Genomic DNA, 24,861 nt, shown 5'->3' with positions numbered 1-24,861 from the left:
CATTCCTCGAGAAATAACGTTAACCTCGCCCCGACGTTGGGAACCACGGCTTGGGGCCGAGGTGAGGGATGGGTCAGCCGCATCTCATTGTGGGACCTTGGACCCGGCGCCCGATGGGGGTCCCCCCTGTCGCCCGGATCTTTTCCCACGAAAGGACTGCAACCACTGGGAGGTACGAGCGGTATATGACCGGTATGCGGGACCCGAGGATCTCTGAGGACGCGACCTTCTGCTTCCGCGAAAACGGGGCCTACTGGACAACGAGGGCCGGGACCTAGCCCTGTCCTCAGGCAATTTGAAAGCCCTGTTCTCCCCCAGGGAAAGCATCAAATCATCTAACTCCTTGCCGAACAACAGCTTACCCTTAAATGGAAGAGAACCGAGGTGAGCCTTAGAGGAACCATCCGCCACCCAGTTACGAAGCCAAAGGAGACGACGCGCCGAAACTGCCGCGACCATGGATCTAGCAGAGGTCCGTAGGAGATCGTGGAGAGCATCCGCCCCATATGCTATAGCCGCCTCTAGGCGATCCGCCTGTGAGAACCTGAGCCCATCGCAGACTGGCTCTCATGGCGAAGTAAGTACAAATGGTGGCCCGGACTCCTAAAGCTGATACCTCAAAAATCTTCTTGAGTTGTACCTCTAGCTTCTGATCCTGGATATCCCTGAGTGCCGTGGCGCCCGTGACAGGGATCGTCGACCTCTTTGTCACTGCTGACACCGCCGCGTCTACCTTCGGGATCCGTAACAGCTCCAACGCGTCCTCCGGCAGAGGATAAAGCTTGTCCATGGCCTTTGTCACCTTAAGGCCTAACTCCGGGGAATCCCATTCCTTAAACAGAATATCCGTCGACGAGAAATGGAAGGGAAAAGCTACAGCTGGGCCAGTGAGCCCCAGTAGCATCGGATCCATGTTGGCGTCCTGCCTGGCGACCACCGTCAGAGCCGCAATGCCCAGCTCCGCCAGAATAGCTGGAATAAGCGGGGCTAGTTCCTCCCTACGGAAGAGGCGGACCACCTTCGGGTCGTTGCCCTCCACGGCCTGCGTGCCTTTGCTCACACTGGGCGGGGTGGAACCGCCCCCTGGCGTCTCCTCGGTCCCCCGCGGGGTCTCCTCGTGGGCACTCACCTCATCTGAGACGGAGGACTCACTATCTGAGGTCTGTGGAACTCCCCGCGGGACTCCCCGTGGGTTCCTTCTCACCCTGGTATCCGCGGACCCCTTGACTTTCTTTTGCTTGGGCCCCGACCTGTGAGTCCCTGAAACGGCCTCCGATCCATGCCTGCGCCTGTGGCGCTTGTGCTTGAGGACCTTGCGGAGCAACAATGCAAAGTCAGCAGAAAAAGAAGAGGACCCGGAAGCTGAAGACTCCTCCCCTGAACTAGCGTCCCCAGGGGCCACTGCCCCCCCTGGGACGGCCCCCCCCGTCGGACCCGGTCTCGGGGAAAGCGGAGGAGGCAGGGCGCCATCTTCTACTGGGATCCGCGCGATTTCGCGGGCCGAATTCAAAATGGCCGCCACTCCCGCGCTAATCGGAAAAGGCTCCTCAGGCCCCCCCGACGCTGCTGCTGTACTCGGCGGCGAGCGATTCGCCCGGGAACGGCTCCCCCCACGCGGCCCGGACGGTCCTTCCCCGCCCGGGACACACGACGTGCAAAGGCCGTCCCTGGAGAGGCGCGCGCGCGCGCCGAGCCACATGCTCGGCAGACCGACCTGCGTGGCATGAGGCGCGATCGCGGCGAAAAACCCCCCGAAAAAGAACGAACAAACCAAGAAAAGCGCCCCACGGCAAGCGGCCCCCCTCCCCTGTGAAGAGAAAACGCAGCCGCGAAGAAAACGGAGAGCCGGCCTGCAGAAAAAGTAAACCTGTTTTTTTTTGGTTTTTTTTTTACAAGTACTCACCGCTGTCCACGGTCCTGGAGCCCTGTTCCAGTGGGGGTGAGTGAACCGGGCTCCCCGGTGTCACCCCCAACGCTGCCACTTGACCAGCCGGGCCCTCAGCCCTGGCAGCGGCCTCAACCAGGGGGGGATGGTCCCCTCAGAACCTTCCAACCCCCCTGGGAGGCAGGGCGGACCAGAAGAAAACACAGAAATAAAAACGCCTGGAACTTACAAACCAGACCCTTAACAATTGAAAATGAAGAAACACACTACCCCTAACTGACTATCAGTACCCAGGGCAGCCGAGGCTGTGACTGGACCTGCACCATCTACTGGAGACAGAGTAAGACTGAGGGGCTGTGACTGGCACAGGGGCATATATGGCTCCACCCACAAGTTTTAGTCTGTCTCCATCTACTGGTGCGGAGTCACAACCCAGGTGTCCTGGACTGATCCTGGTACGTACAGGGAAATTGTGTTTTGCAAGTTCTCAGTTCAATTAACCAGAGACTTGCAGGTATTATAGAGTTCTTTGTTCTATGCAAAATTCAGAACTATTTTGATACTACAATTGTCATTTCAAAATTAACAATTAAAAGTTGTTTAATTCTTTGTTTCTTTCAAGTTAGTCCAATGATTAAAACACAGAATTCATATATAGGGCCGACCCAGTGACTCAGTGGCAGTGTTGTGCATTGTCATACGGAAGATCCCTGGCTTGATTCCAAAATCAGATATTACACTCTCTAGGTAGGCTGGGGCTGGGGATACTACAGAGGCAGTTTTCACAACCCCCAGGAAGGGGAGAGGCACGGGAAGAAAGAGGGAGTCATGATCATCACTCTCGGGTGGCACTTGGTGGCCAGATTCAGGACTTATAATTGTAGCGTTTCAGAAGGAGCCCTGGCACAACTAAGACTATCACTGCAATGACCAGATTAGGTATGTTGGTGAGGGGAGCTGTTATAAAATAGGGAAATAATCGCTGGGTAGCTGCAAAGGGAGGCTCATGGGGCCAGAATCCGAGTGAGCTAGAAGGCCAAAAGGAGCAGTTTCTGATGAGTCAAAAGAAACTCATATATAGTTTTGTCTATTGTCTGATATCCATTTTCAATTCTAGAGGTACCACACTATACCATTATACAACAAGAGTATAGTAGTTGCTGCCTACTGCTAACCTATCAAATGTCCACTAGTTATCCAAAATGTGTTCTCATTCAGAGCAATTTTATAAAGGATATTCTTTGTTAAAAAGAGCAAATAGGTACCACAAGTTCTTCTTGAAGGCTGTAGAGTTCATCCTTGGCAGAATCATTAAGAAGTTTTCCAAGTGAAGTCACCCAAGTTCTTGCATTTTCCTGTACTGTGAAGGCTAGTGGTGCCAGATGAAGTCTAATGCACTGTTCATCTTTTATTAAAGGTTGTAGCATCACTTCATTAGTTATCTTTGTATAGAACTGCAGCTTGTCATCATAAGTCACACAAGATGGTTTCTTTGCAGCAAATTTCTCCATAACAATGGCTTTATCCAGCTTCCAAAGAGGACGATACCTTTTCCATCGGTTCAGGTATTTTGTAAGCAGGGTAAGCAGTTTGTGAAAATTCTGAGAGATGACAATTGCCTGTTCGATTATCTGAGGATTCTGTGAAATGTCATTAAAGAAGCTGAATATAACAAGTTCATCTTCCTCTGCATGCTGTGGAGGACAGTCAATACAGGTGCCATGCATCCACCGTACAAAGTTCTGTAATTTTTACAATAAAAAATTAAAGAGGACAATTAGTAAAGGCCTGATACTTACAAATGCACTGATTATAAAATGGTTTAAATAAATGAACTATATGCACTCCGAACTACATAAATATTACAATATAAAGAACAGATTATGATTTTCTCTTTGGTGAAACAAAATGGAACGAGTTCTTCAAACAGTAATGCATCTTAGTACCATGCTCTGCAATTGCACCAATGAATCACATTCAATTCTCACACCACAACATTCTCTAGATAAAAAATGATCCTTTCCTTCAGCCTTGAAGAAAGGACCCATATGGTCTCAAAAGTCCCGTACTTTGACAATTTTTGTTAGCCTAATAAAAAGTATCACAAATGATGTGAGGTTTCATAGGACTAATAAGGCTACTAGAACTTTGAAGTACATTCAGTTTTTATGAAATATAACAAAAAGATACTCAGTGTCCTACAGCTAGTATCTAGGTAAATGGCCTATGGAAATATCTGCCTGGCACAAATGTAAACTTCCTTTCATGCACCAAGAGAACAAGATGGAGCTGCATCTTATGACACAGATCACATTCCAATAAACAGTATATGTATTTCAATGATTCAATATCATGCAATGTATTTTCTGAAAATATTAATTCCATACTATACATTGTCCTAGTCTATTGGTCAAGCTTTTATGTATGAAAAATAGTTTTATAGAGTCACTACCTTTGTGGTCTCCATACAACCTCTAATGCTCTGCACACACATTTTGTAGATCTCATTTGCATTAGGATGAAGTATTATTTCCGGAGCAGACAAAATAGTTTCAGTTTGGAACAGTGGAGTAGTTCCAACAACTGCAGAATTAAAAATCTGGAAATTTCTACAAAAGATTAAAAATAAAATACTTACAATCTTCAACTATTTGGCCATTTCACCTTATATATTTATTCCAATAAATTAACTTGGCTGCAGCTCCCATTTTTTTCCCTTTTCTTAGATAATCCCAGTGTGTACTCCCCTTATCTATAAGAAAATTGGTTCTTACCTGCTAATTTTTGCTCCCATAGTGCCACAGATCAGTCCAGACTCCTGGGTTTTCCCTCCCTGCCAGAAGGAGACAGAGAAAGTTTCACTGACACTGTGCATAACCCCATATGCCACCTGCAGTCTCTCAGTATTGACCTGTATCCAAGTCAAGATGACAGCAATAACCATAAATTTCTAAGCAAATTTCTAAGCAAACTTCTCCTTCCCCTCCAACGAGCCGGAAGAAGGTGATGTTACCCAAAAAGACAATGAAAAACCGGTTCCGAAATTTAACATAAGAGATCAGCACTGAAAACCTCCAGCAACTCCACACTATATACAAAGCAAAAGTAGGAACGGCTGACTCTCTCCCATAGTAAATGGTCAGGTCTCTGGACTAATCTGTGGTACTACAGGAATGAAAATTATCAGGTTTGAACCAGTACCCAGATCAGTCCAAACTCCTGGGATATACCTAAGCTCCCCTTAACTCGGGTGGGACCTGGAGAGTTCCACTCGTAGAACACTCTTACCAAGGCATATGGAAGACAGAGCCCTGACATCCAAGCAAAAATGCCTAGCAAAAGTGTGCAACAACTTCCCTGTAGCTGTCCAGCAAATTTCATGTGGAGACACTTGTTGTGACTCAGCCCAGGAAGTCACCTGTTGAGTAAGCCCCTAAACCCCGTGGCAGCAGGCGCCCTTTAGAAATATAAGTCGACTTGATCACGTCCTTCAGCTACTACACAACTGTAGCCTTAGACAACTTACTTCCCTTCTTTGGACCACTCTACAGTACAAAGAGGTGACCTGATTTACAAATAGGTGATCCGATCTACAGAAATCATAAGTGACCTTTAGATACTTCAGTAATGTATGCTTCCCATCTAAGAGCCTAAGCTCCCCCATGTGAGGCCTAGAGAATCCAAATCCAGAAAATCTGGAAGCTTCACAATCTAACTAAGATGGAATGATGAGACTACCTCAGGTAGAAAAGAAGGCACCATACACAAAGATACCTCCGAATCCTACTATGGGCAGGGGTGAGGGCATGAGCCGATGAATCTGCGCCACTAACTTGAGCCTCCTCTCCCGAGTGAGGAAGACCTTGCCTACCGAGGTATCGAAGCGTGCTCCCAGGAAGTTGACCAACTGGCTCTTGGCAAAGTTGACCACCCAACCAAGGGACTGGAGCTGGAGTAGAACCTTGCTCACTGCTTCCCGACAGAGGCTCTCCGATTTGGCCCGGATGAGCCAATCATCCAGGTATGGGTGAACCAAGATCCCCTCCCACCAGAGGGCCGTTGCTATGACTACCATTACCTTGGTGAAGACCCGAGGCGCTGTCGCTAAGCCAAACGAAAGAGCTTGGAAATGACAATGCTCCCCCAGACCATGAACCGGAGAAACCACTGATGGCGCTCGCATATCCCGATGTGAAGATACGCCTTGGTCAGGTCCAAAGAGGCCAAATATTCTCCTGAGTGGACGGCCGCAATAACCGACCGTAGAGTCTCCATGCGAAATTGGGGAACCTGAAGTGCTCGGTTGACTGCCTTGAGATCCAATATTGGCCGGAAGGACCCCTCCTTCTTCGGGACTACGAAATAGAGTACCTCCTGGCCCTGTGCTCCTCTGGAGGGACCGGAACAATAGCCCCCAGGGATTTCCAGCGACTCAGCGTTTGCCAAACTACCTCTTGCTTGGCCAGAGAGCCGGCGGGAGAAATCAGAAAAAGATCCCTTAACGGGTGGGCAAAATCCAACTCGTAACCGTGGGCAATGATATTGAGGACCCACTGGTTCGATGTGATCCTGACCCATTCCTCAAGAAACAGGGAGAGACGACCTCCCACCACTGGAACCGGGGAGAGGGTCGGAACACCTTCATTGGGACTGCTTACCTCCGGTGGCCCCTTGAGAGCCTCCCTCCCGAAATGGCATCCGACCACGAAAGGAAGTAGGCCAAGACTGAGCCCTCTGAGTCTGTTGTCGGGTGGGAAAAGCGGGAGGCCGCGACTGCCAAAATCTGCGCTGTCCTCGGAAATGGTAACACACTGCCCCAAAGGGCCTGGAAGACTTCGGCTTGTCTTCTGGCAATTTATACACCTTATTCTCCCCATGAGACTTAATAAGGGCGTCAAGTTCCTCCCCAAACAACAATTTTCCCTTAAAAGGAAGATTGCCCAACTGAGTTTTGGAAGAAACGTCCGCGGACCAGTTCCGGAGCCAGAGAAGCCGTCTAGCTGAAACTGCAGTGGCCATGTTGCATGAAGATGCCCGCAACAGATCATATAATGCATCCGTTGTGTAAGCTACCACGGACTCCATCCTATTCGCCTGATCTGATTCCTCTGGCGGCAACACCTGTGATGTGAGCATTTGCTGGACCCACCCAAGAGTCGCTCGCTGCATGAGGCTACTGCAGACCGCCGCTCTAACACAGAGCGCTGACACCTCAAAAATGCGCTTGAGGAGAACTTCTAGCCGCCTATCTTGTAATTACTTAAGAGCCGTCGCTCCCGTAACAGGAATGGTGGTCCGCTTGGTCACCGCAGTAACCGACGCGTCCACCTTGGGAATCCCGAGGATATCCAAGGTTTCCTCGGGTAAAGGGTAGAGTCTATCCATCGCCCGCCCCACCCGCAGGGTCGCGTCCGGAGATTCCCACTCCCGAGTGACCAACTGCTTAAGCATTGGGTGGAAAGGAAAAGTTTGGGGCAGGGCACCAGCCCCGAGAGTACTGGTTTCCCCTTAACTGGCTCCGAACTGGGGACTGGTGCCTCCACTTCCAGTTCCTCCAGGACATAGGGGATCAAGGGATCCAACTCCTCCCGGCAAAACAGCCGAGAAAACCGGGGCTCGTCCCCCTCTACTGGAGCGGACTCATCAACACCCCCATCTAGGTTTTGGAGGAGAGGATCCAGAAAAAATCCCAAGGGAGCAGGATCTGGAGCCCCCCCCAGGGGCCGAAAGGGCATCCAGAGACGTGTCCCGCCGCACAATCTTCGCGGGAGGGGGCTGCTCATCCTGCTGATGAGCTTCCGCCTCCAAAAAAGCCCTATGCATAAGTAAAATAAATTTTGAAGAAAAAACTGACTGGTCCTTTAAGGGATCCGATAGGTAAGGAGGAGGAGGAGAAGAGGGGAGGACCGGGCTCCCCGAGGGGGCGAGCCCTGGATCGCGCAGTCAAACGGGACTCAGACTGGGAGGAGAAATTGGATCGCCGTTCCGCGCCTTGAGGCAAAATGGGCCCAAAATCACCTCCGGAAGAGCCCTCCCCCCCTGGGGAGACAGCGGGCACAAACCCCGTCCCGCGAGAGGCGCAACCCCGCCTCCCCACATGCTGAGCACGATAGCCCTCGTGGCATGCCGGGGGGGGGGGGGGTCCAAACAGCGCAGTAGGAAATAAAAAAGAAGAACTTAAAATACCCTGCCGACTCGCGGCCTTCCGGAGCACTGGGAACGCTGCAGCACCCGAGGAAACTCGCCTCGGGGCGCCGAGGGGAGGGACCAGCCCACTGGTTAATCCCCCTCCAGAGAAAGACGGCCCTCCAGGAACAAGGCTTTTAGAGCTGCCAGCCCCTGCCTTACCTCTACCACTGCTGAGTGAAAAGCCTGGGAAAATAAAACTGCACTGAGCTTTTTTTTATACAACCAACTTGCTGTAGCCAAAGGTTTTAACTAAATCATCCAGAGCCTCAGAACTCTGTTAAAAAAAGATGTAACTAAATTTTAAAAAATTGAAAAATCAGGACCACAGGTTCTGTCAACCCTTCTGCTGAGAGTCAGAGAAAATACTGAGGGATTGCAGGTGGCACACCAGGTTAAGAGGGGGTGCCTTTTCAGTATTTTTTTTTTCTCTGACTCCCTCTGCTGGAAGGGAGACACAACCCAGCGGTCTGGACTGATCCTGGTACGTACAGAGAACCATTGGTCTGTTGTGATATTTATTTATTTATTTTTGGTTTTTTATATACCGATCTTCTTACATTGGATGCAAATCAAACCGGTTTACAGTGAAACATTAGAATTTGCCTAAGAGCATTACATAGAACAAAGAACATCGAACATAGAGCAACTTAAAATGCTTGAGAAGCATTACATAGAACGAGGAATATATAAAACACTTTTTGTAACATGGTGTTAAAATAAACTATTATACAAGGATAATGCAAGACCGTCGACTTTGACCATTTGGGTTGAAAGAAAGATACCCGACCTCCCACTGGTAGATTTAGGATTGGGTTGGTGGAGTGGCTGCTGTCCTCTGGTGGCTTCTCAAAATCCTGATGCCGGGCCCGTCTGAGGCGGTGGTTGAGGCCTAGGTGCCCTTGGTTGCCTAGGCTGACTTCTGTGTGCAGGGCTGGATGCCCTACCACAGGATGATGGTGGATAATACCTCCATGGTCGGTAATAGGGTTTCCTGGTGTCTTTTCGTACTGTTCTACGTGAAGATGGAGTTTCCATTGGAACAGCAGAGAGCTGGCCCAGAGTTTCAGAGTGTTCTTTTAACTGTGCCACTGCATCTTGAACCTTGCCACCAAAAAGGTTGTCACCAGCACAAGGCAGATCTGCTAGCTTTTCCTGAACCTCAGGCCTGAGATCAAAGGCTTTTAGGCAGGCCCATCCATGTACACTGATTCCCATTGTAGCCATCCTGGGTGAGGTTTCAAAACTATCATAGGCTGCATGGACTTCATGTTTGCCAGCTTCTAGGCCCTTGTGTATGATGTCATTTACTGAGTCGATACTGTTGAGGTAAGGACTCAGACAGTTGTTGCATCTGCTTCCAGAGATTGCGTTGGTTCTGGATCATAAATAATTGATATGATGCTATCCTGGAGACAAGCATTGAACCCTGAAAGACCTTTCTGCCCAGAGTGTCTAAAAACTTTTGTTCTTTGCCAGGAGGTGTTGATGAGTGGGGACGTATCCTCTTTGACTTCTTCTGGGCAGATTCTACCACCACAGATTGGTGTGGGAGTTGGGCCTTTTGGTAACCTGGAATATGCTGAACTAGGTAGGTGGCATCCATCCTCTTGTTCACCAGTGGGATTGAACATGGGTATTCCCACAGTGTGTTGCAGGTCGACCAGGACTTCATGGATTGGAATTGCTAAAACCTCCTTAGGAGGATCCACAAACTGCAGAACCTCCAGGGTCTTCTGTCTGGTATCCTCTTCTGCTATTAGTTGAAAAGGAATGGTATCAGCCATCTCCCTCACAAAGTTTGAAAAGGAGAGATCCTCTAGAGGTGACTTCCTCCTTTCTTCAGGTGGGGATGGCTCAGACAGTACATCTTCTGATGAAATTTCCATATCTCCCTCCTCCCATGTGTCTGATGAGGGGCATCGTGGAGGAGTAGAGTGAGGTATAAACAAAGACATTGATGGCATCAATGGTTTTTGCGGTGGCATCGATGGAGGAGAAAAAGGCATCAATGGAGACATCGGAATTCTCGGCCGAGAAATCCCAGACAGCCCTGGAATGGGTTCAGGCATGGGAGAAACCTCGGAGGCATCATCTTCACTCATTGGGATCGGCATTTTCGGTGTCGTTGGTTGTATGTGGAGATCACCGATGAGGGCATCGAGTTTCGAAAGAATTGGAGCGAAGATTGAAAGGTCCGGCGTCGGCATCGGCGCAGACATTGGCATCGGTGCCGGCATCGGCACGGGTATCAGCTCAGATGGCATTGATGGTTGAAGGTCTCGGAGAGCATCTTTAACTGCCTGGCGGATAAAACCATACAGTTCCTCCCATATACCTGGTGAGGTCAGAGCAGCTATAGGAGGTGGCAGAGAAGGCGGAACCGGCACTTCCACAGGTCCCTGTGGTGGCTCAGTACCCGGCACCATTACCGGTGGGGAACGCCTTGGAGTGAGAGGCATCGAAGGCATCGATGGCTCTTCCACTCGAGACCTTTTTGGCGATGGTTCTCTTGGCATCAACGGGGTTCCCGGAATCGATGCGATATTGGGTGTCGACGTCCGTCGATGACGATGGAGATGTTTCTCCCTATATTCGGAGCTTTTCATTTCAAGCACCGATGTAGATTTTACCGATGACTGGGATGGAGTCGGTGATAATTGGTCACCGGAGCCGTCAGAACGACGCTTTCGAAGACACATTTTTTAGCCGCTCCAGCCGGAGACAACTGAGTCGATGTCGACTGTATTAATTGAATATGGAAGAAATGTTCCATCTTCACCTGACGGGCTCGCCTGCCTTTGGCCGTCATTTCGGCACATTGTGAACAGGAGGACACATTATGAGATTCACCCAAGCACAGAACACACTCCGCATGCGGGTCGGTGATAGACATAGGGGTAGATTTTCAAAGGGGTACGCGCGTACGATACACGCGTACCCCCCGAAAACCTACCCCAAACCCCCCCCTGCGCGCGCCGAGCCTATTTTGCATAGGCTCGGCGGTGCGCTCAAGCCCCGGGACGCACGTAAGTCCCGGGGCTTGCATGGAGGGGCGTGTCGGGGGCGTGCCGCGAGTGACGCGGCGTTTTGGGGGCGGGCCCAGGGGCGTGGCACCGGCCCGGGGGCGTGTCGAGGCTTCCGGACCAGCCCCCGGGTCGGGTGATGGCGCGCCAGCAGCCCGCTGGCGCTCGCAGATTTACGCCTGCTTTCAGCAGGCGTAAATCTGGCAACAAAGGTAGGGGGGGTTTAGATAGGGCCGGGGGGGTGGGTTAGGTAGGGGAAGGGAGGGGAAGGTGGGGGGAGGGCGAAGGAAAGTTCCCTCCGAGGCCGCTCCGATTTCGGAGCAGCCTCGGAGGGAACAGGCAACAGAGCCTCGGAGGGAACAGGCAACGCGCGCCGGGCTCGGCGCGTGCAGGTTGCACAAATGTGCACCCTCTTGCGCGCGCCGACCCCGGATTTTATAAGATACGCGCGGCTACACGGCTACGCGAGCAGAAAAATGAAGACTGAAGGGAGACCCCTGTGGCTCGAGGGATCATGGCATGCTCAGTGGGCTCAGTGTGCCAATCAAAAGTTTCTAGAAACTTTGGTAGAAAGTTTTCTGTGATAGGGCTCCGTCCAGTGATGTCACCCATATGTGAGGACTATTATCCTGCTTGTCCTGGGATAATACATTATAATGCTTGGCACTGAGCCAGTTTTAGAATGAACTATGTTCTTCCTCTGCAGTGACATTAGCTTTTAGGGCATTCTCAGTAGGCCTCTTTTTTTCTTTTCTAGATGAGTCTGATGTTATCATGGAAGATTTATAATGAGGGAATGAAATAGTGAAATGTGGCCAATAATGTATTCCACAACCAAGAACAGGAGACAGGTCACAATTTACATATCTCCCAGTTACACACTTCTCTGTACCCCTCTCGTCCTATTTTTGAATTAAGAATCCAAATTCTTGTAGACACACTGCTCACTCCAAATATCCTTTTCTAATATTTTGTACACTGATGAATTTGATAAAGCCAAATCTTACAAGACACAGTCGGCTCCATAGCAATTACACTGCATTGCCAAAAGTAAAGTGACACTTTTCAGACTTCACAATTCTACTTACTTCTGAATCATTTTTGTCAAGGCAGTAAAAATTTTACGTTCCCAATATAAATAGTATTGTATCATTCTAGGATGCCTGCCAGTATTTGTATGCATAACCAGACCTTCCATTTTCGTTAACAATGGGCCAATTGCATTATACTTTCTGACCAAATATTCTATATCTTTACTTCTTTGAGATTCGATGTTCTCGAAGAATTCTTTGACACCTATAAAAAGAATGTATAAAGTCTCAGATCATTTATCCATCACTGACAGATAATATAATTTCACTATGTAATATAATTTCACTATGTATTGTTCAACTACATTTAACCAGTTTGATTTGTAATCTTTGCGACTTTTGCTGTATTTCCATTGTTCTCTTACAAATTCATCAATACTGTAACATTTGCCGGTCATGGGGGCATCCCACAAACGGCAGCACTCATTCAAGAGCAGCCTCCTGGCTTCCATGCCGCTTCAGCATGCTCTTCGCAGATACACCACCATCACAATGCCACCGCCACAGACAACCCCCTTAGACGAGCATTCACACTAAGGTCTTATCCAGGCCCCACAGCGGGAACTCACTCTCAGCACCCCCTGATGACATCAGCCCTGCTGGGCTATTTAAACATGGGCTCCGCAACAACACATCACCTCAGCAACAGGTCCTACTGCTTCCAGCAGTGCATGTTACTCCAGCATTACTGATCCTGCCTTGTTCCAGCGTTCCTGATCTTGGCTTGCCTTTTCCAGCCTGCCTTGCTCTGTCCAGTCCTTCCTTCCTTCACCCTTGCCTCATCCTGGTCCCTCACCAGGCTGCCTGGTATTGACCCCTGCTTCAGACCTGGATTTCTCTCTTGCCTGCCGCCTGCCACTGACCTCTGCTTTGGACCCAGACTTCTCTCTTGCCTACTGCCTGCCACTGACCTGTGCTACAGACCTCGATTACGCCTTGTTTGCGGTCTGCCCTGACCCTTGGGTTTGAACCTGGTAATTGTCCTGACCTTGGCCCAGCCCCAGACTCTCTTATCCTGGCCGTCCTGTGGGACTTTTGCCTAAATCCTGCTGCTTGCGTCACTGCATACCTAGATAAGTTATATCCAGGTAAGTTAGACCTGCTCTATGGCGGGTCTAACTTATCCAGTTAACATAACCAGATAAGTACATAAGAATATTAGAACATAAGATATGCCATACTGGGTTACACCAAGGGTCCATCAAGCCCAGCATCCTGTTTCCAACAGTGGCCAATCCAAGTCACAAGTACCTGGCAAGTACCCAAACATTAAATAGATCTCAAGCTACTATTGTTTATTATTAGCAGTTTATGGATTTTTCCTCTAGGAACTTATCTCTACCTTTTCTAAACCCAATTACACTAACTGCCTTAACCACATCCTTTGGCAATAAATTCCAGAGCTTAACTACAAACTGAGTGAAAAAGAATTTTCTTTGATATGTTTTAAGTGAGCCACTTGCTAATTTCATGGAGTGCCCCCTAGACCTTCTATTATCTGAGAAAGTAAATAACCGATTTACATTAACCTTTCAAGTCCTTTCATGATTTTATAGACCTCTATCATATCCCCACTTCTGTCGTCTCTTCTCCAAACTGAACAACACTAACTTCTTTAGCCTTTCCTCATATGGGAGCCATTCCATGTCCCTGCGTGCATGTTATAAAATCTAGGGTCGGCGTGCGCAAGGGGGTGCACAATTGTGCAACTTGGCGCGCCAAGACGCACAGCCTTCCTCCGTTCCCTCCGCCTCCCCCCACGTTCCCCTCCCTTCCCCTAACTAATCCGCCCCCCAGCCCTACCTAGAACCCCCCCCTTACCTTTGTTGGGTAAGTTGCGCCTGCCTTCCGGCACGTGTAGCTTTTTTTTTTTGAAATTTAAATTTTATTCATTTGAAATGACAAAATCGCAATAAACCATGTTATGAACAAGATTATGCATCATGACACATCTGTTCTGGACAAATTGTATATACAGAAGCGAAAGAACTCTACAAGTGTCAACCGAACAAGAAGTCATCATGGCATTTGCAAAAGAAGACATTATTATGATTATTCCCAGTCCCCCAGTCCCCATCCAGTTCCCAGCCCTCCCCCCCTTACCCTACCCCGTATGACACAATCACCAAGTGCACGATCAGTAATAAGAAATAAGAAACAAATAAATATAAACATTAAAGCATATTGTATCTGCCATACATCATTTCATACTGTTGTGATATAATGTATAAAGGGTTGCCAAGTTTTGTGAAACACCGCCAGCCTTTTATGTTTATGAGCCGTCAAAGAGGCCAATCGATAATAAGCATGCATCCTCTCTATGACCTGGCCGATACTGGGTACAGAGGCCTTCTTCCAGTACGCTCCAATTAAACTGCGCGCTGCAATAAAGATTTGGGCACATAGCTTAGACTGAATAGAAGGAATATCCTCTGGGTATATATTCAATAACGCCATAGTGGCCGAGCCCCGAATCTCCCTCCCTAGTAATGTGTTCACCCAATCAAACACTGCAACCCAGAAAGGTTCAATAATAGGACACGTCCACCACGTGTGAAGATAAGTACCTGTCTGTCCACACTGGCGCCAACACCGATCAGGCACCTGCGGGTACATTTTATGAAGCTTTTCGGGCGTAAGATGCCACCTGTAAATCATTTTATAGCAATTTTCTTGCATGGCTGCTGATATAGAACAAGTGCGAGCCTGCTGCCACGTATTTCGCCAGCAGCCAGTATCAAAGGTAACTTGTAGGTCTTTTTCCCACATAGCTCTATATTTACCCTGTCCACTAGTCAGCGGAAAGAACAATTGATACAATTTGGATATGGAACCGGTAATGTAATCGCTAGTTAAGCAATACGATTCAAATAGCGACCTCCCAGGCCTAAGATGTGCGCCCGATTGTTGTGCACGAATAAAGTGTGTAGCCTGGGCATATGCCAAGAAATCGCAGTCAGTTAAATGATATTTATGAATAAGCTGATCCGTAGTGAGAAGCCGACCCTGCGAGAGGATGTGACCAATGGTCGTGATCCCCTTGTCTTCCCATCGGAGAAATTGAGTGTTCTGTCGACCACTGGGGAAGTGTACATTATGATATAGTGACGTGTGGTAGAAATACCTGTGAGACCCAACTAACGTCCTCTTCGCTTGGGCCCATATACGTAAAGTAGTGGCCAGCGCCCAGGGTATACAGTGCACAGGGTGCCAGGAGCATCGAGGTTGCCACGGCATTGCGCCGATCGCCATTGGACCCACCATAAGTTGCTCCATATGAGCCCATTGTTTAGGGGACCTAGTCCTAGTAATGTCCAACAAGGCCCGTAATTGCGAAGCAGCATAATACCATGTCAGATTCGGGACCCCAAGGCCACCCTGTGCTTTAGATAAATAAAGAATATCTCGTGAAATGCGAGGGGGTCTCCGTCGCCAAATGAAATCGAAGATTTTCTTCTGCCAATTACGCAGCATGGATTTTGGAAGATAGATCGGTAGGGAAGCAAATAGGTATAAATATTTCGGGAGGACCGTCATTTTAACGATAGCCACCCTACCAAACCAAGAAAAGGAACCGCTATTCCACCGGCTGAGGTCTACAGTAAGTTTATCATCTAAAGGTCTATAATTCAAGCGGAATAAATCCTGCAAATTAGAGGACAGTTGGACTCCCAGGTATTTAATATGCGAATGTGCCCACTTAAAGGGGAATCTCTCTTTGAGACGCTGGACAGCAGCGGTAGCCAAATTAATATTAAGTAGTTCCGATTTCTCAAGATTTACCTTGAGTCCGGAGACAGCGCTAAACCTGCTAAGCTCTCGCATAACACCCTGCAGGGAGGAAAGCGGATCAGACAGAATTAACAACACATCGTCTGCAAAGAGAGACAATTTGTAATGGGAATCTCCAAGCCGGACCCCAGTGATATCCTCCGCTCGCCTAACTGCAGTAGTGAGAGGCTCGAGGTAGAGAGCAAAGAGAAGGGGGGACAAAGGGCAGCCCTGCCGCGTTCCCCGACCAATACCGAATGCCGCCCCATATCCATTGTTCACCTTCACACGTGCCTGGGGCTTGTCATAAAGTTTCCTTATCCATTGTATAAAGAACGAGCCAAATTCCATCTTCTGCAAAATGCTAAACAGGAAAGGCCAATGTACTAAGTCAAACGCCTTTTCAGCGTCTATTGACAGTAACACGGCCGGGATTTTTTCCCTTTGCACCCACCACATCAGGTCGACCACTTTACGTATATTATCCGCGGCCATTCGATGCGGAACAAAGCCGACCTGGTCGGAGTGTACTAGTTGGGGGAGGAAGCTATTTAGCCGGACCGCTAAAATACGTGCCAATAATTTGAGATCTAAATTTATTAATGAGATGGGCCTATACGAAGCGCATTGTGTGGGGTCACGGCCCGGTTTAGCTAATACTGTTATCCCAGCTACATTCGCCTGAGAAGTGAGGTTGTCTGCCTCACGTAAGCCATTAAAGAACCGTACTAACGGTGCCACTAGCGAATGGGCGCATTTCTTATAATAAACCCCGGAAAGTCCGTCAAGGCCAGGAGCCTTCCCTGGCTTTAAGGATTTAATCACAGAGAGGACTTCCTTTTCTGTAATGGGGGCATCTAATATGCGCTTTTGTGTCGCTGTGAGACAGGGCAGAGCAGCTTCCTGCAAATAACTGGTGACATCGGCCTGCTGTATTGTATTATAACTGCTGTACCAGGTCCCATAAAAATCAGAAAAGGCCGTGCGAATCTCGGAAGAGGCGGTTAGGATATCTCCCTTTCTGTTCTTGATTTTGGGGATGATGGTTTGGGCGGCCTTAGCTTTTAGTTGCCTAGCCAGTAAGCGACCCGCTTTATCCCCTCCCTCATAGTATGCCTGTTTCGCGACATCTAGCTGATGTGCTAAATGGCCTTCATCTAGTTTAGTCAATTCTGATTGAATAGCCAACAATTTCTGATGGCATCTGGGAGATTGATGTAGCATATGTTCCCGGGTTAGGGCCTGCAGCTGACGGGCCAGTTCCTCCCTTTTCTGCTGCCGCAATTTCCTGACCGTAGAGGACCGTGAAATCAACAATCCTCTAGCAACGGCCTTGGAACAATCCCAAAGGATACTGGGAGCAGTGTTGGGGGTATCATTCAATGCAAAGTATTCCTGCAGCTGACTTTCAAACTGGGAGACAAAAGCAGAATCCTGTAACAAGGATTCGTTCAATTTCCAATAGCGGTCCCCCCTGTCTTCATTGCTCATGTCCACTTCCATGCTAATAGGCGCATGATCGGACCACGTTATCGCATCTATTTCAGGACGGCGGACTCGGTTACTCAAGGCTTTATCGATTAAAAAATAATCAATCCTAGAGTAGCTCGTATGGGGATCAGAATAAAATGTATAGCTGCGGGACCTGGGGAACCTGTTCCTCCATACATCAATTAAGCTCCAGCGCTCCATAACAGCTCGCAGAGCTCTTCTGTGTTTCCCAAGGTCACGTGATTGTGGGTGTGTATTGTCCAACTCCTGTTTCAGTGTAAGATTAAAATCTCCCCCCATGATTAGTGCCCCCTGCGTGTGATCCAAAAGCAGGCGTCCAAGTTCAGCATAAAACGGCCCCTGATCCCGATTGGGCCCATAAAGAGACACTAAAGTGTATGTTTGAGCACCCACTTGAATTATCAGGATAACAAAACGCCCAGCCGGGTCAACTACATGAGAAATATACTCAAATACAAGCTGTGCAGAAATTAAGATCCCCGTACCCGCGTATTTATGTTGCTTATCCGCAGCCGCCATATAACAGTGCGGGAACTCCTTAAATTTAAGAAGGTGTTCGTACCGTCGTTTTAGGTGTGTCTCTTGTATAAAGAGTATGTCTGCTGACTGCCTGAGAGCTTCTTTCTTAAGGAGGAAGCGTTTCCTGTAGGTGTTGAGCCCCTTGACGTTAAGAGACAAGATCTTAACCATAGAAATGATTAATTAGGGCATCAACGCTACCGAAAGACCCCTGAGGCAGCCCCTGACATAAGATATGCGGCAAACAAAGTAATGGCAGTGAAGCAATATAATCGTGTACGTAACAACCCAAAAAATGAAAGGTAACAGTGACAGTATGTATAATGGGCGATCGTGTCATATCCACCACTAAGTAGTAAAGCGATTCGCCTAACCCCTTGCGAATCAAATTCCTGGGGGTAGTAGATTCAGCGTAGAAACCCACCCGGCACCCCCCCCCCCCACCCCACTCTGCTAATAAGCTACAAACATGCATGAACCATGGAATATTAATGAGAAACGTCGAGGATCAAACAGTAGAACCATAACAGTCAACATCTCCTAAGGAGGGAGCATAGTAGTAATGGCGTACTCAGCCCCTGGCAGCCAGCAGTATTCGAGAGCGCTAAATTAGAACAAAGCGCTGTGGCTGTCAACAGGGCAGGAGGAGCAGCCTGCAGGCTTGCTAGAGTCCCGGCGCGGCAAAAGAGCCCGGCATTGAAGAGAACATCAAGGAGAACGCCGTCAGCCTTGCTCCGCCGAAAATACCACTCGTTGTGCTGGGTTGCCGTCGAAGACGCCCTCGTCCCGCTCCCAGTCTCTGCCACCGTGGGAGCGGCCCTGTAGAGGGTTGTGCAGTGCTGGTCGCTGTAGATGTAAATGCAGCCTGGAGGCCCGCATCAGCAAAAACCCGGGCAGCCTCACCAAGCGATTTCAATTTGTAAGTAGTGCCTTGACGCTGGAATATTAATGCGAAGGGAAAGGACCAGCGATACTTAATCCCCTCAGCTCGCAGTGCCGCTGTAACTTCGCGTAGTTGATATCTTTTCTGAAGCGTCGAAGGCGCTAAATCATTATAGATAGCAACGTCCAAATCATGCCATTTCCAGCGCGGATCAGCCCGGGCCACGGCGATGACCTCCTCTTTCTGGCGAGAATGCAGAAATTTGATAATAATATCCCTAGGCTTGTTATCGCGGCGGGGTCCCAGCGCTCTGTGGGCGCGCTCCAGATCGATCTTTAGGGCAGCAACCGACTCCTCCAAGGAGGCCCCATGCGCAGTAAGAAGATCCTTGCAAATGGCCGCCGCCGTTGCCATGCAGTCTGAATATTGTTCCGTCTCAGGTACGCCACGAATACGAAGATTAGAGCGCCTCGACCGGTTCTCAAGGTCCTCAATTTTTTCTGCCATATTTTCCACCTCCGTGGCTAAATGACTCGTGGACTGATTTAAGCCGTCAATATGAGCGCTTTGGTTTTCTACACGTAGGTCCAATTCATCCACCCTGTGCCCCATGCTATTTAGATCTTCCTTCATTTCTTCCATGCGGGCCTGTAGTTCAGCTTTGTAACTTCGCATGTCAGAGCGCAGCTCCATAAACCAATTCCGAATTTCGGATCTGGTGGGAATATCCGGATGTAAGGCGCCATTGTTCGCATTCCCTAGGGGCTCTGGAGAAGAAGGTGGATCCGTCATCACTATCGACTCACCACGAGGATTCGCGGCCTGAGCCTCAGCGTCTGCCAGCATCTCCTCCGACAGTTTACTGAAAGAAAATTGCTTGAGGTCCGTTGTTTTGCGCCTCACAGCCATCCTGGTATTGTCGCCTTACTCTTGCGATAATTTGCGGGTAAATTTCCTCGAATAAGCTAGCGGTTCACTGCCTTTAAGAGCAGGGCTTCCAGGGAGCAGAAGGCTTAGGCGGCCATTTCTTAGCGCTGCTCTCTAGCGCCCCCCCCCGGCACGTGTAGCTTATGCGCGCCGGCCAACAGCCGGCCTGCGATCCCGGGCACAGTGGCAAATGGCCGCTCTTCCTGGAGGCTCTGGCCACGCCCCTGCCCTGCCCCCAGACCGCCCACTCCCCGCCCTTTTTTGCAAGCCCCGGGACATACGCGTATCCCGGGGCTTGCAGCAACCAGAATTGCACACAGAATGTGTGCACACAGAATATGACATCCCCCCTTTTTATTTGCCATTCCCTTCCAAATAATTCCTAACATTCTGTTTGCTTTTTTGACCGCCACAGCACACTGCGCAGATGATTTCAATGTATTATCCACTATGACACCTATGACACTATGACACCTAGATCTCTTTCCTGAGTGGTAACTGCTAAGACAGAACCTAACATTGTGTATCTACAACAAGGGTTTTTTTTCCCTATATGCATCACCTTGTACTTATCCACGTTAAATTTCATCTGCCAACTGGAAGCCCAATCTTCCAGTCTTACAAGGTCCTCCTGCAATTTATCACAATCTATTTGAGATTTAACTCTGCATAATTTTGTTTCATCTGCAAATTTGATCGTCTCACTTGTCGTACCCCTTTCCAGATCATTTATAAATATATTAAAAAGCACAGGTCCAAGTACAGATTCCTGAGGCACTCCACTGTTTACCTTTTTACACTGTGAAAACAGACCATTTAATCCTACTCTCTGTTTCCTGTCTTTTAGCCAGTTTGCAATCCATAAAAGTACATCGCCTCCTGTCCCATGATTTTTTTGTTTTCTTAGAAGCCTCTCATGGGAATGAATATCGCTAATTATCTACCTATCAGCATCATCTATCGAAATACGATAGTGCGTTATCTTGAACATTAGAACCCTATCGCCCGTGATAACGCCATAATGCATGTGTTATTTTTCACATCGCGTGATGCGAATGCAAATTTTCTAATTTTCTAATTTATTCAAAGGGGTGGAGTTTAGGCGGGGTTTATGAAAATGAGGGGGTGTTCAACATTGCATGCGATAGCGTAACGCACATTATCACTTGTTTTAGAACTGGAAATAACTACACCTTTTTTCCTGGCATTAAGCTGTGCGATATGCCCAAAACGGGATTTGAGATATTTATAGCAAAATGATGAATCTAGGCCTAAGTTAGTCGGATAAGTAGCTCCACCCTGATCTACCCAATGCTCACCAACTAGATATTCAGCTAACTACTTAGTTGGATAAGTCACTTATCCAGCTAAGTGATGACCACTGAATGTAGCCAGATATTCAGCAGCTGCCACTTAGCCAGATACATTGCTACTCTTATCCAGCTAATTAGCTCCTAATTAGCTGGATAATTCCGTGATAGGGCTCCGTCCAGTGACGTCACCCATATGTGAGGACTATCATCCTGCTTGTCCTGGGATAAAGCAAAATTGCTTACCTTGTAATAGGTGTTATCCCAGGACAGCAGGATGTAGTCCTCACATATGGGTGACATCATCAGATGGAGCCCTGGTACGGAAAACTTCTGTCAAAAGTTTCTAGAAACTTTTGACTGGCACTCTGAGACTACTGAGCATGCCCAGCATGCCATTATATTCTCAGCCACAGTGGTCTCCCTTCAGTCTTGTTTGTAGCAATATGCGTGAGCTAAAAAAAACAAAATAATAAAACATATCTGACCCAACTCCGCAGGGAGGTGGGTGGGTTCTGTGAGGACTACATCCTGCTGTTCTGGGATAACAACTATTACAAGGTAAGCAATTTTGCTTTATCCCAGGACAAGCAGGATGATAGTCCTCACATATGGGTGATTAGCAAGCTCTAGGCTGAGTCATCCTTACAGTATACCAACAGCATACAACTTGTGCAACAAGCACAACAACTGGTGCACTGTTGGAAAAAATGAGGCAGCCTGAAAGTCACAGCAGGATGGATGTAGAAGGAGTTGCAGTTATACTGGAAATAAGTTCTTTAAGACAGATTGTCCAAAGGCTGAATCTTGTCGTCCTTCTTTGTCCAGACAATAATGAGCTGCAAAGGTGTGAAGGGAACTCCATGTTGCAGCTTTGCATATGTCTAGGATGGGCATTGAACGATAGTGTGCTACTGATGTGGGCATAGCCCTTACTGAATGTGCTTTTACTCGCCCCTGGAGAGGAATCTTTGCTTTTTCATAACAGAATTCAATACAGTCTGCTAGCCAGTTGGAGAGAGTTTGTTTTCCTACCGCATCTCCTGGTTTATTTTTGTCGAAGGAAACAAAGAGTTGGGTGGATTTCCTATGGACCACCGTGCAGTTCAGGTAAAAAGCTAGCGCACGTTTACAGTCCAAGGTGTGTAAGACTCTCTCTCCCTGGTGAGAGTGAGGTCTTGGAAAGAAAGTAGGCAAGACTACTGACTGATTGATATGAAAGTCTGTTACTACTTTTGGTAAGAATTTGGGGTGAGTGCGAAGGACTACTCTGTCATGCAGGAACCTTGTGTAGGGTGAGTATGTGACAAGAGCTTGCAACTCACTGACCCTTCTAGCCAATGTAATGGCCACTAAGAAAAGTACTTTCCATGTAAGGAATTTTTCTTTACAAGAGTGTAGAGGCTCGAACGGTGAGCACATGAGCCTTGTTAGTACTAAATTCAGGTCCCATTCAGCGACCGGTGGTCGAATGGGAGGTTTAAGGTGAAGTAAGCCTCTCATGAACCTAGTTACTAGGGGTTGTGCTGTTATTGGCGCATCCCCTATTCCCTTGGGGTATGCTGCTATGGCGCTTAGGTGTACCCTTACAGAGGATGTCTGGAGACAAGAATCCGACAGGTGGTATAGGTAATCTAGTAAAGAAGAAGTGGGGCAGGAGAAAGGGTCTGTACCTTTTTGTGTGCGCCATTTTGTAAATCTAGTCCATTTAAAGTGGTAGGATTTACATGTGGAAGGCTTTCGTGAAGCTACTAGAACTTGAGAGACTTGTGTTGAAAGATTAAGTGGTTGTAGAATTAAGCTTTCAACATCCAAGCTGTTAGGGCAAGAGTTGTCAAGTTGGGATGACGCAACTTGCCTTGATTCTGGTTATAAGAGTGGGCTCTGTGCCCAGGCGGATTGGTTGTGAGATTGAGAGGTCGAGGAGTATGGGAAACCATACTTGTCGAGGCCAGTACGGGGCTATGAGGATCATTATTCCTCTGTCCTGTTGTAGCTTCACGAGAGTTTTCGCTATGAGTGGAATTGGAGGATACACATATAGAAGACCTATATTCCAGGGGCGAGCAAAAGCGTCCCTGGGGACTGTTTGTCGATGTCCGTGGATGGAGCAGAACCTTTCCACTTTGTGGTTCAGTTTGGATGCAGAGGTCTAAGGATGGGTGACCCCAGTGTTGAAAGATTTTGCTCGCTAAACGTGGGTCCAGTGACCATTCGTGGGGATTGAAATGTCGACTGAGATCGACCGTTTGATGCCCGTCAGATAAGTTGCTCGGAGATGTATGGAATGCTCTAGAGCCCAAGCCCAAATCTGTACTGCTTCCTGGCATAGCAGATAAGAGCCTGTGCCTCCTTGTTTGTTTATGTACCACATTGCTACTATGTTGTCTGCCTCTCAAACAAACTGTGCTGATACAAACAGTCTTTGAAGGCATAAAGGGCATATCGTATCGCTCGAAGTTCCAAGAAGTTTATCTGATACTGCTTTTCGAGCGTAGTCCACGTCCCTTGTGTTTGAAGGTTGTTGATGTGAGCTCCCCATCCAAGGTTGGAGGCATCTTTAGTCAGGATGACTTGTGGATTTGCCTGTTGGAATGGGAGGCCAGCTTGTAGTGCTGTTTGATTTGTCCACCAGTGGAGCGACAGACGTAACTGGTTAGTGATTTGAACTGTGTACGACAGTGGTTGGAAAGCTTGTAGCCATTGAGATTTCAAAGTCCATTGAGTTCTTCTCATGGCTAATTTTGCCATAGGTGTAACATGTACTGTTGAGGCCATGTGTCCTACGAGAATCAGAATTTGATGGGCGGATGCGAACTGGTGATGAATTATAATGTTCGCCAAGCATGCCAGATTGTCGGCACGGTCGCTTGGTAGGAAGCTTTCGCCACTGTGGAGTCGAGGTCTGCTCCGATAAATGTGAGGAGTTGAGATGGCTCGATGTGGGATTTTGGATAATTGATGAGAAATCCCAGGAGGTGCAATAGTGTTATTGTGGTTTCCAAGGCAGAGAGAGAGCCCTGCCTGGATGGACTTCTGATCAACCAATTGTCTAGGTATGGAAAAACATGAATGCTGTTTTTTCGTACATGTGCGGCCACTACTGCTAGGCATTTTGTGAATACTCGAGGAGCAGAGGCCAGTCCGAATGGTAGGACTCGATACTGGTAATGATTCTTTCCCACGACGAATCGTAGGTACTTGCGATGTTGTGTGGAAATTGGTATGTGTGCATAAGTGTCTTGAAGAACCAGAGAACAGAGCCAATCTCCCTTTTGAAGCAATGGAAGGATGGTTCCCAGAGATACCATTCAAAAACTTTTCTTTGTGTAGAAATTTGTTGAGATTTCGGAGGTCTAAGATAGGGCAAAGGCCGCCTGTTTTCTTTGGAATTAGGAAATATCAGGAATAGAACCCCGTGCCTTGTTGAGACCAGGGCACTGGTTCGATGGCCCTGGCAGTCAGCAAAGTAGAGAGATCTACTTGGAGTTGAGGTGTGATGACTATGTTTGTCCAAAGTGGAATGGGAGGAGAATGCGGGGGTATTGCTTTGAATTTTAGGTGATATCCCCGATTAAGTATGGCTAATACCCATTGGTTTTTTGTGATGAGACTCCATTGGTGTTGGAAATAATGAAGTCAACCTCCTACTGGTAGGGAGGGCATAGGGTTGAAAAAGAGGCTTCTGTTCTCTTGATTCGGTTCAAAAACCCGCTGCTGGTCCAGTTTGGGGTGGTGGCTGGGTTTTTTA

General features: G+C 48.2%; 1 protein-coding gene across 1 annotated transcript in view; it reads right to left on the bottom strand.

The window, feature by feature from the left end:
• DNAH10 (dynein axonemal heavy chain 10) overlaps nt 1-24,861 on the bottom strand; it is a 952,322-nt gene that overhangs the window by 660,846 nt on the left and 266,615 nt on the right. Inside the window, 4 exon segments of the mRNA XM_029571350.1 lie at nt 586-1,312; nt 3,151-3,627; nt 4,338-4,494; nt 12,186-12,393. Coding sequence (XP_029427210.1) covers nt 586-1,312; nt 3,151-3,627; nt 4,338-4,494; nt 12,186-12,393 — 1,569 coding nt within the window.

Source organism: Rhinatrema bivittatum, chromosome 11 (genome assembly GCF_901001135.1).
Source record: "Rhinatrema bivittatum chromosome 11, aRhiBiv1.1, whole genome shotgun sequence".
In the NCBI taxonomy this organism is placed as follows: Eukaryota; Metazoa; Chordata; class Amphibia; order Gymnophiona; family Rhinatrematidae; genus Rhinatrema; species Rhinatrema bivittatum.
The sequence above is the reverse complement of the archived record's forward strand: the minus strand, read 5'-3'. Positions and strand labels throughout refer to the sequence as shown.